At 44.9% G+C, this 17,807-nt stretch overlaps 1 protein-coding gene across 10 annotated transcripts in view; it reads right to left on the reverse strand.

Moving 5' to 3' along the window:
* TNRC6B (trinucleotide repeat containing adaptor 6B) overlaps window positions 1-17,807 on the reverse strand; it is a 1,192,955-nt gene that overhangs the window by 514,883 nt on the left and 660,265 nt on the right. For 8 of the 10 annotated variants that reach the window (XM_085601248.1, XM_085601247.1, XM_085601246.1 and 5 more), the window contains one exon: window positions 576-722. The exons of the other annotated variants lie outside the window; for them this stretch is intronic. In XM_085601248.1, coding sequence (XP_085457374.1) covers window positions 576-722 — 147 coding nt within the window. The remainder of the gene's footprint in view (window positions 1-575; window positions 723-17,807) is intronic. 10 annotated transcript variants of the gene reach the window in all.

Consider the following 17,807-nt stretch of genomic DNA (forward strand, 5'->3'; position numbering starts at 1 on the left):
GTCTTTGCACTCATCTAGAGTGACAAATCATGAACAGGAAACACCACTAAGCAGTATTGCTTACTGAGTTGTACACGGCTTGCAGTCTAACGGCATTTCTAATTCATGTTGATAAACTGAACAATGTTCGGTCACCAGAGGTTTCGAAATATGACCCTTGGGGCTCCGTGACCTTTCACCCCCCCCCCCGGAACGGGTAAGAATCGCCAGTTCTTAACAGCCTTCTGAATGTTTCCCTTGCTAGTATTAATATGCCAAAGAAGGGCTGGTTACACAAGAGTTCAGTAACCAAACCAGTCTAAACATGTTGCATCAGGAAAGAGTGGTGTATAGGTTTGGCTGATATGTCCACCTGACAAAGTGATGTGGCTATTAGTATCTGAGTCCATCCAAGTGAGCGTAGGACATTTTCCTCCATGATACAAGTAATGTTACCTCTTACAAAAGAACTAGCAGGGCTTTCACTCAATTCCTATGGTACTGGGAGCGAAATCAGGCTATTTACCATCACGGATAGCCTCTTTGAAGAGGCTTCAAGTACACACAGATGAAGAAAAGAAGGAAACCAGACTCACTGCCAACAGCCCGTGTGGCCTCGGGCTCCGGCCAGCGAGGTGCTTCTGCCGTAGTCCTGAGGCCGTGCTGCTGTGGCGGCGGCGGCTGCTGGGGAGGGGGTAGCTGCTGCCTGGATTTTTCGGCATCCCTGGCTTGGGGCGTTCTTTCTGTGCGAGCAACAGCAAAGGTTACTGTACAAAAAGCAGGGTTAGCACGACGCATGCGAAAAAGGCTCATGGACACGTTACAATCATCAATAAAAGCAAACATGCCGGCGCAGCCACACCTCAACGTCCACTACCTTACAAGCCAGGCGAGATGGTGAATCTGAGGCAGAGTGGAGGGCTCTCGACCTAGGCTTCAGGAAAGCAATGAAGTGTGTGGAGTGGCATGAATGGAGGAGTCGTCTGACTGGTTAGTCAGTGGCTACAATGGGTTACCTTAGTATTCAGCAGCTCCCCGAGAGCTAAGAGCCACAGGAAAAGATGCGTTCTTTGCGGTGACTACGAGGTGGAAAGCCCAAGTGATCAGACAACTCCTTGGAAGACTTAAACCATTACAAAAGGCTCCTTGTGCCACCTCCCACAATTGTATCTACCACAACTTGATCCCAACCTTCAAAGCTATGCATTACACACTGTTATAAAATCAATTAAAGCTTAGGAGATTTATTTAAAAAGACAAAAAAAAACTTTCAGAAAACATGCTAAGGCGAACAAAATGTTTACCAAAAATAAACCTTACTTACCATCGGTAATGTATTTCTGGTGAATACTATACTTTCCTTGCTCATTTTCTGAATATCCTCCAAGCACTAGACTGAGGTACTATTCTTACCAACAGTAGCTCTCCACTGCTGCCATGCAGCCTCAGTAGTGATCCATAAACCCAGGATGTGACAACATCAGAGTATTTAAGATACCCACTGGCTCACAGGCGTCAGATCCTGGTACTATTTCCGCACCGCATCAAGTCGTTTGGAGAGGAATCAAGAGCACATAAACAGCATCAATACAGCTTATGAAACTTTGCCAAACCTTAAGATCGCCATCATGGTACTAACTTGTCGTGGGGAGGATGGTGATGAACCTGCAGGAATATAGTGTATATAGAGCAGCGAACAGATATCATTACTTAAGGTAACAAATTTCTTCTGATGGAATTTGATTTGAGATTTATAGAGCGCAACATTCACCCGAAGGCATCAAGGCACTGAAGACTAGCCGTCCGGTAGAGGACAACTTTTACACCATTACATCTGCCCCAGCTGAGGGATTAGCCGGAGAATAGTCATGTCTTAAGAGCCTTCCTGAATGGCAGGAGAAGAGGGATGGCTCTTAAGGTGAAAGGAAGAGAGTTCCAGAGTTTGCCTGCGGCCACAGTGAAAGCTCCATCACCCCACTTCTTTCTTTTGGTTCTCAGTACCACAAGCCACAGTTAGCGAGATGAGCGTAGAGGTCTACCAGGGGAGTGCAAGCAGAACATGGTTTTTAATCTTGTAGGGCAATGGCGATAAAGTGCCTTGTGTACCATACAGAGTGATTTGAAGCTGATGCGTTTACTGATGGGGAGCCAACGCATGGAAGCATCTTTCTACAGCTTCCTTGACTTATGAGAGTCCCCCAAAAGCAATACCACACTGGAAGGTGGGAATGAATAGTGCTAATTAGTCAATGAAGGCATGCAACACAGCTCTGGCAATGTATCCACCACTTCATGCATGAGCTGTGAGGCCAGAGTGTTTAGCAGAACTGTGCAGGGATGACCAAGAGTCAACTAGGCAGATGCCAACCACTAGAACGCCTCTGGTGACAGCCATAGAAGCAGCCAAGGCCTTGATGGAGTACTTTCTTGGCCAATGCATTGCTGACTTTTCCCGAAGTGTGTGGTCAATGTAGTAAGATACTTTACAAGTGGGATCCAGTCAATACAATTGCAACATCATCTTGGCTGGAAAAAGGAGGCAATGAAGATGGAAGAGTAAAGGATTGGTCATTGTGAAAGTAAGATACCTCATTCAATAAGGAAGACAAGTAAGACTGAAGCACCAGTATGTCTGAATAAAAATCTGAAAGGGCCCGAAGTACACTGACCCCATAGGTCGATGTCCTTACCAATAAGACAACGTTTTTCAGAGCGAGAAGTCAACCCGGGGAACTACATCAGCTTGAATAGGAGTGCCATACTAAACATTTACCCAAGATTCAAATCCCATTGAGGAACAACAAACAGAATGGGAGGAAAGAAGCCGATCAAACCTTTAAGAAAATGCACCATTAGCTGCAATCAAACAAAGTAGTATGGCCAGACACAAAAGAATAAGGAAGTAGAATAACATTTAACTGTAACCACTGCAAGGCTCTACTGGGCAAAATAGAGTTCAAAGCATGGAACATTGGAAAGACATGACTGAAATGGATTCAGGGCTTCCAACTTGGCACCACTAAACAAATCTTTCTAGTGACCCACCTGCCCAGATTTAGCTCAATCTGCATGAGTGAGGTGAAGAGCATGGCAATTCTGCTGTAAGAGAAGTTACAGCCAGTACAGAAGAGGAGGCAGAGTTCGAAGGTCCAGCAGATGGGCATAGCAAATACTCCTCACTACTCCATCTACTGCAGTGCTCTTCACAGAAGTATAATGATCAGTCAAAGTTAAAGGCATTCCTCGGGGAACCATTGAGAGGGAAGTGTATGGCACAAAATTAAGGCCTTTTTGTTTTCGGCTGTGGCAAACAGCCACACATGGGCACCCCAATCTATAAAAGATCATTTGCATCACTTTGGTAAGGAATTCCCACTTGTGGTTGTTCAAGCAGTTTAGACTGAGAATTCATTCTCACTTTGAGAGAGCCTTCAAGATGCACCGAAACCGGGTAATCTTTCTATGTGGGCCCACCCCCCCTAGGCTAATATCTTGCAAAGCAAGGTATATAAACCTCCACTTCTCTATGTTGATTTAATGGGCAACGGCCCTCCTTGAGTAGGCAAAGAGGAAGAGCTTCATAAGAAGGAGGCCTGTGGCCAGCTCCCGCAAATTTGTGTGTGGATACTGCTCAGACGCAGACTACAGGTCTTGCCTTGTGATGTCACCCAAAGGAGAGCTCCAAGGCAGGAAACAAACATCTGTAACCACATTAGCCTGCAACTGCCCCCAGCCGCGTCCCATTAAGAAAAGACATGCAGCAAGCCTAAAAGCACAATGTGTGCTTTCACAATCACTCAAAGGTTAGTGATTCTGAAAGCACACGTCGTGTTTCTGGACTTGTTGCATGCCTTCTGTTAATAGAGCGTGGCTGCGGGCAGATTGGGTGCACTTTTAAAGTATACATGTTAATTGCAGTGCCCCTTATGCTTATACATGGCACTGCATAAACATGTATACTTTCAAAAAGACAATTTGCCTGCAGGCAAGCTCTATTAACAGAAGGCATGCAGCAAGCCCAGGTCTTTGAGTGAGCCGGGTCCTAAACTAGGTGCTATGACTGGTCCCTATCGGGCTCTTTATTTTTGCCCTCACACTCAGGGTGAAAAAAAAATCTCAACTCTGCCGCAGTGTAACTGCTCTGCGGCAGTACTACTGCTCGAATCCTTTGGTATTCTTTCACAATCTGATCATTTCAGAATTGAAGCATTTTCAATATTATACTCAACTGAGCCATAGTTACTGCTTTATCTTTTGCAACTAACAACCATTACTAAAGCCAATAGTCCTGGCTTCTTGTACGGTATAAGGTTGCTTGTTGTATTATATATCCGGATGCATTGACAAAGGCAGCACAATAACAGTCGGGCAGCACCTATGCTAAGCAGAGGTTTTTGGCTCATCTGTTTGTAAAAAGCAACTGTGAGTCAAAAGGATTTAGTGACCGTAACACAACCACTAAGTGAGTACTGATCAGGATTCAATTGCTGTTTATGTAATGCCAACTGTATCAATAGGTATATGTATGTACATATGAATGTATGAAAAAGATTCCCATCACCCACAACAAGTGGCTCGCTTCATCATTTGGGAACCTGGGAACTTCACCAGAGAACCGTCTTCTACCAGATGGACGTAGATATCGGTTCAGTAATGTGTCCCAAATGCATCTACTGATGTATTTATTAAGTTGAAGGAACCATCAAATAACTAATAGGGGTTGATGTGTGCAGTGCTAGTGTTAAAGAATGTGCTGATTAAAATTGGTTAGCCAGGCACAAAAATTTTTTTTTAATGAAGTGCTACCTGGATACCAAGATAAAACAAGACAGTGCTGTAACAGTTTGAAAGGATAACTGTGTTGGAAAAACTGGTCAACATGTTTCAGCTCTTGGATACATTGTATCCTAGCTTTCGTCAGGACCAGAACGCTACTGCAATTATTAATGTGTGACCAAGATACACAGAAAATTTTAGAACATTTTTAGAACATACAACCTGGACCTTGATTTCGGTACAGGAAATACCCGAATCAATCTGGGTATGTGCCTCACCCCGCCTGGCAACTGCTCAGGTTAGGAGGCACCGCTCTCTCCGTCGGTACCTCTCGCAGTGTCTGAGCGAGAAGGGGAGGTCACCTCCCCTTCTCGCTCAGACACTGCGAGAGGTACCGACGGAGAGAGCGGTGCCTCCTAACCTGAGCAGTTGCCAGGCGGGGTGAGGCACATACCCAGATTGATTCGGGTATTTCCTGTACCGAAACCAAGGTCCAGGTTGTATGTTCTAAAAATGTTCTAAAATTTTCTGTGTATCTTGGTCACACATTAATAATTGCAGTAGCGTTCTGGTCCTGACGAAAGCTAGGATACAATGTATCCAAGAGCTGAAACATGTTGACCAGTTTTTCTAACACAGTTATCCTTTCAAACTGTTACAGCACTGTCTTGTTTTATCTTGGTATCCAGGTAGCACTTCATTAAAAAAAAATTTTTGTGCCTGGCTAACCAATTTTAATCAGCACATTCTTTAACACTAGCACTGCACACATCAACCCCTATTAGTTATTTGATGGTTCCTTCAACTTAATAAATACATCAGTAGATGCATTTGGGACACATTACTGAACCGATATCTACGTCCATCTGGTAGAAGACGGTTCTCTGGTGAAGTTCCCAGGTTCCCAAATGATGAAGCGAGCCACTTGTTGTGGGTGATGGGAATCTTTTTCATACATTCATATGTACATACATATACCTATTGATACAGTTGGCATTACATAAACAGCAATTGAATCCTGATCAGTACTCACTTAGTGGTTGTGTTACGGTCACTAAATCCTTTTGACTCACAGTTGCTTTTTGTATACATATGTTGATTTGGGGATTACAAACTGTTTGAGTCGGTAAACTTATCCCTTAGACCCCTACTCCTTGTGAGATAATTTTTACAGTTCATCTGTTTGTAAGCCACGCTCCTTTGAGAGACCCCAGCCTACTCTATTCTGCAGAGTCTTGCCATGATGACCGTGAATAATTCTTAAACAGACTGCCGCAAATAGCATTTTCCTTCAATTTATTTTTAATCTGGGTAATGTGAGAGTATAACAGACATTTTATGACAAATGTGCTTTGGATTCATGCCACCTTCATAAACCGGTTTCTTTTAGATCCAAACAGGATCTCAGCTATGAGAAATGGGAGGAAGTCACAGTGATTATTTGCAATAGTATTAGTGAGCTTCTAGTGTGTTACAATATTGGAAAAATCCTTAAGATGTCCCTGAGCCGCGGCTGTGCAGCTACTTAGGAAAGCAGAGGTTCACTGGCGCTGTGCAATGAGGCAGGTTGCCCCAGTTTCCTAATATATATTAGTGTGGCTTCATCGTAGTTGCAGATGCTCTGCACTGCACCTGTTCATTTCCAACATGACACAACCAGTGCATGCCAGTCACCAACACAAATGCCTTCCCAGGCTGCCAGACTGGCGTTGGCAGGCATCGAGCGTTTGCCTAGGAGGCTGGAAGGCTGGGGGCCAGTTTTGGAGCAGTAGAGGCCGGTTTTGTTACTGGGGGTTGGGGCAGTTTTGCAGTAATGCTGCAATATCGGCCCCCAGTCAGACCCCCAGGATATTGCCGTATGGATTAGCAAATTTAGTGGCACAAATATGGAAATTTATCGGCACAAATATGGAAATTTAGCGGCATTTTTGCAGCACTTTATTTTACTCAATCATTCATTTTCAGCCTTAAATTAATGGAAACTGTTTTAGCAGAGTATTCCACTTTGAATCGGCAACCTGGGATATGGAAAAGAGGAAGCAGCCCACAGGTGAAGACTGTTATCCCTTGGAAATGCAATCCTCCATTTGCTTTAGTATAGGTTGGTAGCAGTTATCACACCTATTGACACATCGCGGGACCAGTGTTTGGCACATCCTTAACCCTTTTCTCGCCTGAGAGTCTGAGGGCGGCTGTACGCCGCATTCGTGGACAAGCCATGGCCCGATGTACAGGTCCGAGAAGGCCCACTGTGAGAAAAATAACTGCCTTTATTAGTGTGCAAACTGTTTGAAAACCTACCGCTGCCCATTTATTTTAAAGCTCATAATATTTCTGGTTTCTTCTTCCCACATCCCAAAGCTTACTTCCCGATTTGCAGAAGGGAAGAATATTTGTAAAAAATCCTGTCACATTTGCCTCAATTTGTAACAAGCTAATATACAGAATTTAGCACACAATCCCTGGTAACCCCTAGTTTTACGGCAGAATAATTTAAGACACATGTTAACTCTGCCCAGGAATGATATTTCTATTAAGCAGAGGTGAGCGAGCCAATAAATTAACCACGAGCCGAGCTAAGGGTCAGGCTTGGCTCGAAGAGTCCATGCATGAGCCGAGCCTTGAAAATGTTTGGCATCTCACTGTATTGTAATCTCATTTGTAGAGCGCTTACTACCCCTGACGAGGCGCTGCATTCTCCAGTTTCCCTGTGCATTGTTTACTGAAATCACGAGTGGCCTTTGTCAGTCAAGTTTTATCTATCAGTATCTCCTGGAATAAACTGTGACGCCCGGCGGCAGACTTCAGGCAGTCTGTGAGACTCGTCCAGGGGTTGTACATTGATTTAGTAGGCACTTTTGTAAAAATTGCTGCAGCATTTTTACATAAGTGCCGATTTCGCTGGCACTTTTGTAACAATCGCGGCATTTTTACAAAAGTGACGATTTTGCGGCAAACCGCGAAATCCTGGAGGGTCTGAAGCAGCAGTGCTGGGGACCGGTTTTAAGTAGTAGTGCTCCACACTTGCCCCCACCCCCCGGGGGTGGGGGCCAGTCCAACAAAATTGCCAGGGCTGCTTTGGGTTTCCAGTCCAGCACTGCCTGCCCCATCAAGCAGGCCTCCTGCGTCCCAGTAGCCAAGTCAGATATCTGCAAAATCAAGGAGGAACTCCTGTGTAAGAACCCCTGTCCTGCACCCACTCGAGCAGTCGGGTTCTTGGCGCACATAGCCTTGGCTGCAGCGCACAGAGACCTTACACTGCGGCACACAAAGGAGAAAAATTAGAGGGAACATTGCTCAAAATCCCTGCATGCTTCATGTGACAAAGTAACAGACAAACATGCTCTTCGAGATCCTGGGGTAGAAACCCTTTAAACAGCACAGTCAGAATCATTTGTCGATTGAGCCAGGAACAGAGATGGCTAAGAACAGGTAAATCCTCGACAGGGCATAATTTGTGAATCTAAGTGATGGGGTACAAGGGGACGTATATACCGGTTACGCTTTTCCATCGGTTACCAATCTTATAATTTTCACCCTTTTGTTTCTCCTCCGCACTCCATAGTGTGTGACTACAGGGGCATGTCACCACTTGTTCCTATGAAGTGTGATAAGATGAAATTAGGACGAGAGACTGATCTGACTTGAAATATCATTTTTGGTCTTGACAGGGTATGTGCGTTCGCGTTATATTTGGTGTGCAGTGTTCTGTTTGTTAAATGTATGGCATATCTCCTCTTGTCAAATATTGTGAAAGGAGGAAAAAAAATATGTGGGAACAATTTAATTGTTTATATTCCTTTATCATTCCAGGTACTACTGGGTGTTTTAAGCAAGTCTTTCCCACTAAACTTTCAGGATAGGGAGGTCTAACAAAGACTAGAGGTTTAATATCGGCCTTGACGAAACCCTAGGACCCATAGTGATCAGTGAACAGTCAAACAAATCAATAATAAAATCCCAAATAAAGGGAAACCAGGGTGACGCTCAAAAACATTTTTTCTGTTTTTTAAGAAACCCTGGTAGGATAAAATAGAAAATGCTTGCTTCGACAAGTTTGAACCCATCTTAGTTTATAGGGACCAGGACGAGACCCATTGATGAGGCATGCCACTATAGGTCTAGTATGTGCGTCAGGTACCTCACTATCAGACTCAAAGTCTTGGTGAAAATCATCTTGTGTACAACCTTTAATGTAAACTGTCCATTTGAAGGAGTATGCTACTTACCCTGTGAGCATCTATTTGAAGCGTGTAGCGCTACAGATTCGCATGACATGCACAATCCTGCCATCTAGTGTTGGCAGGACTCTGCAATTAATTTTTCTAGTGTAAGTCTTTTATGGTAAACGTCATGCGTCGCATTGCTTCCTTCTCGCGGCATTGCGCATGTTCAACTGATCCTTTGTTACATTCAAATGTTTTTTTCCTGCCAAATGGGAAGTGAGGACACAGACTCGTAAGTTAGTGTTTGCTGTTGAACATGCTTCAATTTACCGTGTATATGTGCCATCATCTAATACCTGCCGGGGAGGCTTGAGAGTGAATGTGAATCTGCAGCACTACATGCTACGAAGATGCTTACAGGGTAAGTAACATACTCCATTTGTTGCATGAGCTGGCTTCAGATACACATGCTAGGAATAGACTGTAAAGCAGTACTCCTCCTGCAGTGGTTGTAGGCATCAGATGGTGTATTTGCTTGAAACATTGTGCGTAGAACTGTTTGTCCCACTAGAGCTTGTTGTCTGGCTTGTAGTAGAGCCACACAATAGTGTTCGGTAAAAGTGTGTGGGTTAGTCCATATTGCTGCTTTGCAAATATCTGTTAACAGAATATTTTCTAAAAAAGTCATTGATGATTCTTTTTTCCTTGTTGAATGAGCCCTTGGCATTGTGGGTAGTGTTCGTTTTGATGTAGCGAATTTGTATACATTTAACTATCCATCTTGCGATTCCTGCTTTAGAGATGGAATTACCTTTCCTCGGACTTGAAAGAGCTACAAATACCTGTTGTGTTTTTCAAAATGTTTTTGTTCTTTGCACATGGTACATTCGGGCTTGTTTAAAATCAAGAGTACATAACTAAGTGGTTACTTACCAGTAGGAGTAGTTTTGCACGTTGAATAATTTTCTGGATGCACATGCTGTGCATCATTCCGCCATCTAGTGGTTGGGTCTGGAATTGTCTTTTTTTGGGGGGTCGCTGTCAACCACCATTTGGTGCCAGGTACGTCCTCTGCGTAACATCAGACGGTATCCTGGAGGTCGACGTGCGTGGTGGCCATGTTCGGATTCTTTTTTCTGTTCTTATTGTCTTTGTAATCCTTGAGATGGTTTGAGAAATACTGATATAATCGTTTGCTTCTCCACCTGTTTGTTTTCCTTATAGGGGAGGCCGGGTGGGTCGCATGTGAATCCAGAAAATTCTTCAAGCTGCAAAACTACTCCTACTGTTAAGTAACCATTTCGTTTTGCAGCGTAAATCCTTTTCTGGATTGAAATACTGTGCATCTGATTACGTACTGGTTTCTCCCGTGTCTGGGAGGCTTTGGTGTAAGGAAGTCCTTGTAAACAGGTTTGAAGCACCCTTTGCCCAATTTAATGTCCACACAATAATGGTTTTGTTAAGGTGTGTGGTGATGCTCATGTTGCTGCTGCGCAAATGGAATCAATGGGTACATTAGCCGTAAAGGCTAGTGTTGCTCCTTTCTTTCTAGTGGAGTGAGCAGTTGCTTGCATTGTTAGTTCCTTTTTGGCATTGGAATAACATAATTGGATGGCTTGTACTATCCTTCTTGCAATAGTTGCTTTTGTGACTGTTGACCCTGTGTTGGTGTGTGCATAGGTGACAAACAATTGCTTTGTCTTCCTGATTTGTCCTGGTTTTTGCAAATAGTATAGTGAAGCCCTACTTACATCCAGGGTATGGAGGCTTCTCTCTCCTTTAGTTTTTGGGTCTTAAATCAAAACATTTTCCTGCCGGTTTTCTTCGAAGTGGTACTTGGATATCACTTGTGGCAGAAACTGTGAATTGGTTTTTAAGATTACTTTATCCTTATGAATTTTTAAGTAGGGTTCTTGTATTAACGCTTGCAGTTCACTTATTCATCGTAGTGATGTTATAGCAATTAGAAAGGCTGTCTTTAGAATAATATGCTTGAGGTCCGCTGCATGCGTGGGCTTGAAGGGTTTTGTCATTAGTTGAGAAAGTACTGTATTTAAGCTCCATGTGGGTACGGGGGCAGCTCTTGGTGGAGCTATTCTTTATGAGAACCTTTTGATGACTGGTCTTGTAAAAAAGCTTTTGCATGATTTTCCACTTGTGTATGCCACTATGGCAGCAAGGTGCACTTTAAGACTGGAAAAGTTGATATTGCTGTTCAAGAGCTAAGTAAGGTATGTAATAACTGTTTCTTGTGTATTGATTTAACCAATTGTGTTTGCGGTGCACCATGTAGTGCATCGCTTATATTTTGCTGTACAGCATTTTCTTGTTGAATGCTTACTTGCTTCCCTTAGAACTTCCATAGTTCGGAGGCAGGTTGAGATTCCCAAATTATGTACACAGGCACCAAGCTGCTACTTGTAGTGTCGCCAGTTCTGGGTGGAAAATATGGCCCGGCTGCACTGTGAGCAGGTCTTTTTCTGCTTTGATCCTGACCATCTCTCCCTTGGATAGTTCTAGGAGGGTTGAGTACCATGTTTGTCTTGGCCATTGAGGGCCAACGAGAATCATTTGTTCCTGGACTTTTTGCTTTCTGTAACACTCTTTGCATCAGGGGTATTGGTGGAAAGGCGTAAGCAAATGTCTGTGACCAATTGAATTAAAGTGTATTTCCCTCAGGTAGGTGGTGTTGAAACCTCGAGGGAAAGCACTGGCATTTCTTGTTCTGCATTGTTGCGAACAGATCTATCACTGGTGTTCCCCAGATGTTGAATAGATATTGTACTGTCCTCTGCTTCAACTCCCATTCATAGGAGCAATTGTTTTGTCTGCTCAGTTGGTCTGCTGTAATGTTGTCTATTCCTGGTAGATGTACTGTCTGTAGATTGATCTTTTGAAGTATTGCCCATAGCCAGATTTCCTGTGCAAGTTTGCTTAGGGGAAAATACTTTGTTTCACCCTGTTTGTTTAGGAAGAATGTTGTTGTATTGTCTGTTTTGATTAAGATGTTCTTCCCCTGAATATGTTTCTGGAATGCCGTGAGTGCCAGGAAAACAGTTTATCTCCAAGAAGGTGATGTGTTTCGTGGAGTCCTGTTCGCTCCATTGACCATGAACTATTAGCTGGTTGAAGTGTGCACCCCATCCCTAGAGGAATGCATCCGTGGTGATTGTCACAGATGGAGATGGGTTCCTGAAAGGTCTCCCCTGTGCTAAGTTGTTGGATACCCACCATTGTGTCTGTGCTTACACCCTTTGTGTAACAACCACTACATCCTCCCAACTTCCTGTGGCTTGAAACCAGCTGTTGGTGAGCCATTCTTGGAATGGGCGTATGTGTAGGCGATGGAGAGGGATACGTGGGATGCATGATGTCATCATGCCATTAGTTTCATTACTCTCCCCACTGACAGATGGATTCCTCTGGTAGAGGGCTGTTTCGTTGTGGATAGCTTGTAACCAGGCCTGTGTGGGGTAAGCCTTTGCATTTGTTGTGTTTAGTCTTGCTCCTAGAAAGGTTTTCTCTCTTTCTGGTGCAGTAGAAGATTTATTGTGGTTTATTGAGAAACCCAGATCTTGTAGCGTTTGAATTATTTTTTGAACATCATTGTGACATGTCTGTTTCGAGTGTCCCTTTATTAGCCAGTCGTCTAAGTAGGGGTAGATGTGGATTCCCTCTCTTCTCAGGTGTGCCGCCACTGCGGCGAAGGCACTTTGTTAAACACCCGTGGAGCAGATTTTATGCAGAAAGGGAGTACCTTGAATTGGTAGTGTGTTCCGTTGTGCAGGAATCTTAGGTACTTTGTGTCTTTTGTTCATAGGGATATGTAGGTAGGCGTCCTTGAGGTCTATTGTTGCCAAGTAATCCCCTTTTTGAATTTGGGGGATTATTTCTTGGAAGGTACACATTTTGAAGTGTTGTGTTCATAAGAACTTGTTTAGGAATCTTAAGTCCATGACTGGTCTTAGAGTTTGATCCTGTTTGGGTAATAGGACGTATGGCGAGTAATTTCCTTTGAACCATTCTTGTGTTGGTACCTTTGCTATTGCCTGTTTGAGGTATAGCTCTTTAATCTCTGCGTTTAAGTGTTTGTTCTGCTCGTTAATCGTTTTGTTTTGAGTGGATTTGCAGGTGGTGTTCTTGTGAGCTCTATACAGAATCCGTATTTTATCAAATTTAATATCCAACTGTCTGTTGTGATCCTTTTCCATTGTCTGTGGAAAAAGGTTATCCTTCCCCCCCCCTCCCCCCCCATTGGTGTTTTGTGTGGGTACTTTTTCGGAATAAAGTCAGTTAGACCCATTTCCTGTTCCTCTAAAGGACTGACCTCTTCCTTTGTCATTGCCTCTTCCTCGAAAGGGCTGCTTTTGTTTTGTTGCCATCCTTGGTAGCTAAACTGGTGGCCCATTTATTGATTTAGCTTCGTTCCTTGGGATTGTTGTGGCATTTGCTGCCCTTGAGCAAAGGTGCCTCTACCTGTGGGCTTTCTACTACTGAAACCTCCTCTTTTGAACAAACCTCTTTGCAGTATCATGAATCCCAATCGGGCTTCCGCTCCAACCTGAGCACCGAGACGGTGCTCCTGGAAGTTTCTGAGATCGTGAAGGAGGTGCTGGATACCGGAGGCAGGGTGATGTTAGTTATGCTAGACCTGTCGGCGGCGTTTGACACCGTCCCCCATGAGGATCTCCTCACTAGACTACATGACATCGGTCTGGGGGGGGACGGTGCTCAACTGGTTTCGCTCCTTTCTAGCCAACCGCCGGCAGACGGTCTGGGTCCCACCTGGATCTGCCGAAATGCCGCCATTGGGAGTCGGAGTGCCTCAGGGCTCTGTATTGAGCCCCACTCTATTTAACATCCTTATGACCCCTCTGGCGACATTGGCGGTATCATATGGGGCCCGGATCGTCTCTTATGCTGACGACACCCAGCTTCTGTTCACCTGCCGTAAGAGCGAAGAGTTCGATGGAGAAAAGATCCGTGAGTGCCTTGGGGCTGTTTTTAATTGGTTCCAACTTTGCAGCCTCAAGTGCAACTCGGACAAATCCGAAATACTATTCTTCGGATGCCCATCAGAACCAGATTGGCATGGATGGTGGCCTGCTGACATGTTCCCTCCAAGTCAGTCATCTAAGTGGGCTAAGAACCTGGGAGTAAAAATTGACAATGAGCTTTCGCTAAAATCCCAGGTTTCTACTCTGACGGGAACATGTTTCGGGATCCTCAGAATGTTGCGTAAGTTCCTTCCCCTTCTATCTGAGGAACATCGGAGAATAACTGTCCAGGCACTTATAGGATCCAGATTGGACTACGCAAATGTGCTATATCTGGGTCTGCCAGAATATCTCCTTCAGCGTTTGCAGGTGACCCAGAACGCTGCTGCTCGAGCGATCTTTGGTCTGCATCGTCGCACTAGTGCCTCTAATCTTCTTCTATCCCTCCATTGGCTTCCTGTACGGAAGAGGATACTGTTCAAGGCCATGACCCTAGCCCATAAGGCCCTGCATGGTAATGGCGCAAAATATCTCCAGAAGAGGCTGGAATTCTACCGACCTACACGATCCCTCAGGTCGGAAACATTAGCTCTGGCTCGGGTACCACGTATCAAAAGGGCTCGCCTTGGCGGCCGGTCCTTTGGATTCCTTGCCCCCCAGCTATGGAATTCTCTACCGATGTCCTTGCGGACTACGTCGAACTTGCTTGCCTTCAGGAAGGACTTGAAAACTTGGCTATTCTCTGGTTAGTCCGTTTCCTCTTTTAGGCTCCTGTCTTTTTATTGTTATGTTTTTCCAGTTCTCTCTTTAGGTCTGGAGTACAAAGCGCCGGGACACTCCTTTGGAGTAGCCGTTGCGCTATATAAGTCCCATGTTAACATAACATAACATAACATAACAGTAGGGCCCCCATTGCCCTTCGCAGTTTCGTTGTCCTTTTATATTTGCTGAAGGGATTCATCCACTTCCTAGCCAAATAGAGCTTCCCCATTGAACTATCTGTTAATGATTGATGTTTGAACTTCCTGCTTTAAACCAGAAATTCTGAGCCAGGCGTGCCTTCTGAGGATGGTTCATGTTAACATTTGCCAACTTGCAGTATCTGCTGCATCTGAAGTAGACTTTAGGCAGGTGTTAGCCACAATTTTTCCCAATGGATTTTTCCCTCTTTTTCTCTTCCTCAGAGAGTTTGTTAAGCAACTCTTCTATCTCATCCCACTGCTGGTGGCCATATCTATTTAACAGTGTATTGGAGTTAGCTATGCGCCAATGCGTTTCTGCCTCCATCTTAATTCTTTTCCCCACCATATCCATCCTTTTACTTTCTTTTTCTGGTGGAGGCCCGGTGTTGGAGACTGCGTTTGCTCTCCTTCTGGCAGTGGTGACAATGATGGAGTCAAGTACTGTACTTCCCTGAATGTATTTAGTGTCCTTTGAGGAAGGTTTATACTTTTTCTCCACCCTGGGGGCTATCCCATTGTTTGAAGCTGGTTCTTTGAAGGCTTTTTTGCCTTGATCCAGGATACTGGGCAACATAGGTAGATACTGTGTTCCTTTTGTGGCAGATGCTAGGGTTTCCAGTAAGAAACATGTGTCCCCCTTTTCTTCCTCGAAAGGTACACCAAAATGATTTGCTGCCCTCTTTACAATGTCATTGTAGAAAGCAATGCCATCTGGGGGGGGGAAGGTTTCAAGGGGTAGCAGCAAATCTCTTCTGGGCTCTCTGTGTCGAGGTCGTTCCATGTATCCTCGAAGGTATCAGAGTTTTCCTCTTCCTCAGGTACGTCTCCGTATTCCTCGGGGTCTTCGCCTCGAGGTTCTGGTGTTGGAGGGGGATTCGAAGATACCTTCTTCCCCTCCCTCGGCGTCTTCAGCCTCTTCGGCGTCGACACTCTCCGGTTTGGCAGCCGTTGTCTTAGGGATTCCAAAATCCTTCAGTGAGGCGTCAACATGCTTTTTCTTTTGTATGAGCATAGCCATCTCCTCCTCGAGTCTCCTTTTCCTTTCTACTTCGAGGTCCCTCTCGGCGCTAGAGCCTGGAGATCTTCACTTTTCTTCCCGGCATCGACGCTAGTCTTCGGCGGTGTTGTGCCCTTTTTTGCGGGTTCGTTGTCGACCCTTTGCTTCGGTGCCTTCGGCGACTTTTCCTCCTTGGTAACCTTTGGTAGGGTTCCTTGGGGTTCTTTTAATCGCGGCTGACCCTCGATCGCTTTTTTGCTCGACATCAGGGCTGCCTTGGGCGTCTTATGCTCATGGCCCTTCGGTTCCAACGGATCTTTATGGTGTCTTTCCTTCCCAGTCTTCTTTTTCGTATCCCTCGACTTGTCTGCGCTGATTTTTTCGGAGTCCTTTTCTAGGATCTCAACGTCCGATCCTTCGTGTGTCGACTCAGCTGGAGCTCCCTGCTCCTCTTCGTCGCTAGAGAAACCCAGGTCCCTCATGGAAGTTTTCTTCATCTGCGACATTGTCGTGTAGTGGGCTGTCTTTGGATTCGGCATGTCCTGAGCGTCTTCAGCGAGAAAGCTGTGCAGGACACACAGTCCCTGTCCTGATTATCTTCGGGCAGGCAAAGGATGCACACATCATGTGGGTCGCATTGTGCGTATTTGTGGTGGCACTTGGGGCAGAATTTGAAAGGGGGTATTCTCCTGGACTCCTACCTTGCCAATTGCGGACGGTGTGGTCCTCTAGCGTTTGAACGGCCGCTCTGCTCCTGCCTCTTGCTACGATGTCGGTGATCGATGATCTTTCGGTGATAATCTTTATGGAGATTTTTTTGGGAAACAAAAAACTTTCTTCGGAGCTTCCCCTCTTGCTTCCAGACCCAATGGTGGAAAAAAGAATCTGAAGATGGTCACCACGCACGTCGACCTCCAGGATACTGTGACGTCACACAGGGGACGTACCTGGCACCAAATGGTTGTCAACACCGACCAAAAAAAAAAAAAAGCACCCAAAAACAAAAAAAGAAAACAAAAAAAAAAAAAGAATTCCGGACCCAACCACTAGATGGTGGAATGATGCACAGCATGTGAATCCAGAAAAGGATTCACGCTGCAAAACACCCGTTCTGCAGCTATCTCTTGTTTTGTAAAGAAAAACGGTAAATCTAATGTTTGATTTAAGGGGAAAGGTGATCTAACTGTTAGCAGAAACTTTGGGTTTTTGCGTAGTCCAACCTGGTCTTGGAATACTTGGAAATAAGGTTATTCATTAGTTAGCGCATGTATTTAGCTCACTCTTCTTGAGAGATGTAATTGCAATAAGGAAAGTCACTTTCCATGTTAAAAACTGTATTTTGCATTTATGCATAGGTTCAAATGGTGTGGACATTAATCGTGTTAACACAATGTTTAAGTTCCACGATGATACAGACTGTGTACGTGGTGGAATGACTAGAGTCCCACCATGAATGTCGAATATGCTACTTACCAGTATGCATCTGTTCTTGGCATGTAGGGCTGCTGACATTCATATCTGTGCATAGATTGCCGCCTAGTGTTGGGTCCGGATGATTGCATACTGTTGTCCTGGAAGAGTCTTCGAAGTATCACGAGATAAGTGACTCCTCCCCTGGACCACAGTGCGCATGGGCATCCTCCCCATCCTCAGATTGTTTTTCGCCATTGTGGCAGTGATGGAGTAGATACAGTAAGTGATGACCATGCTATACAGTAATTCTGAGTGCTGCAGCCGCTACAGGCGCCGGGGAGGAGGGTGGGCGATATGAATGTCAGCAGCCCTACATGCCAAGAACAGATGCATACTGGTAAGTAGCATATTCGGTTCGAGGCATGTGGGCTGCTGAATTCATATCTGTGCATAGATTACATAGCAGTCCCTCCATTAGCGGCGGCTGCCCGTGTCAGCTGCAGCAGTCTGAAAAAGG

Source organism: Triturus cristatus, chromosome 4_2 (assembly GCF_964204655.1).
Source record: "Triturus cristatus chromosome 4_2, aTriCri1.1, whole genome shotgun sequence".
Classification (NCBI taxonomy): Eukaryota; Metazoa; Chordata; class Amphibia; order Caudata; family Salamandridae; genus Triturus; species Triturus cristatus.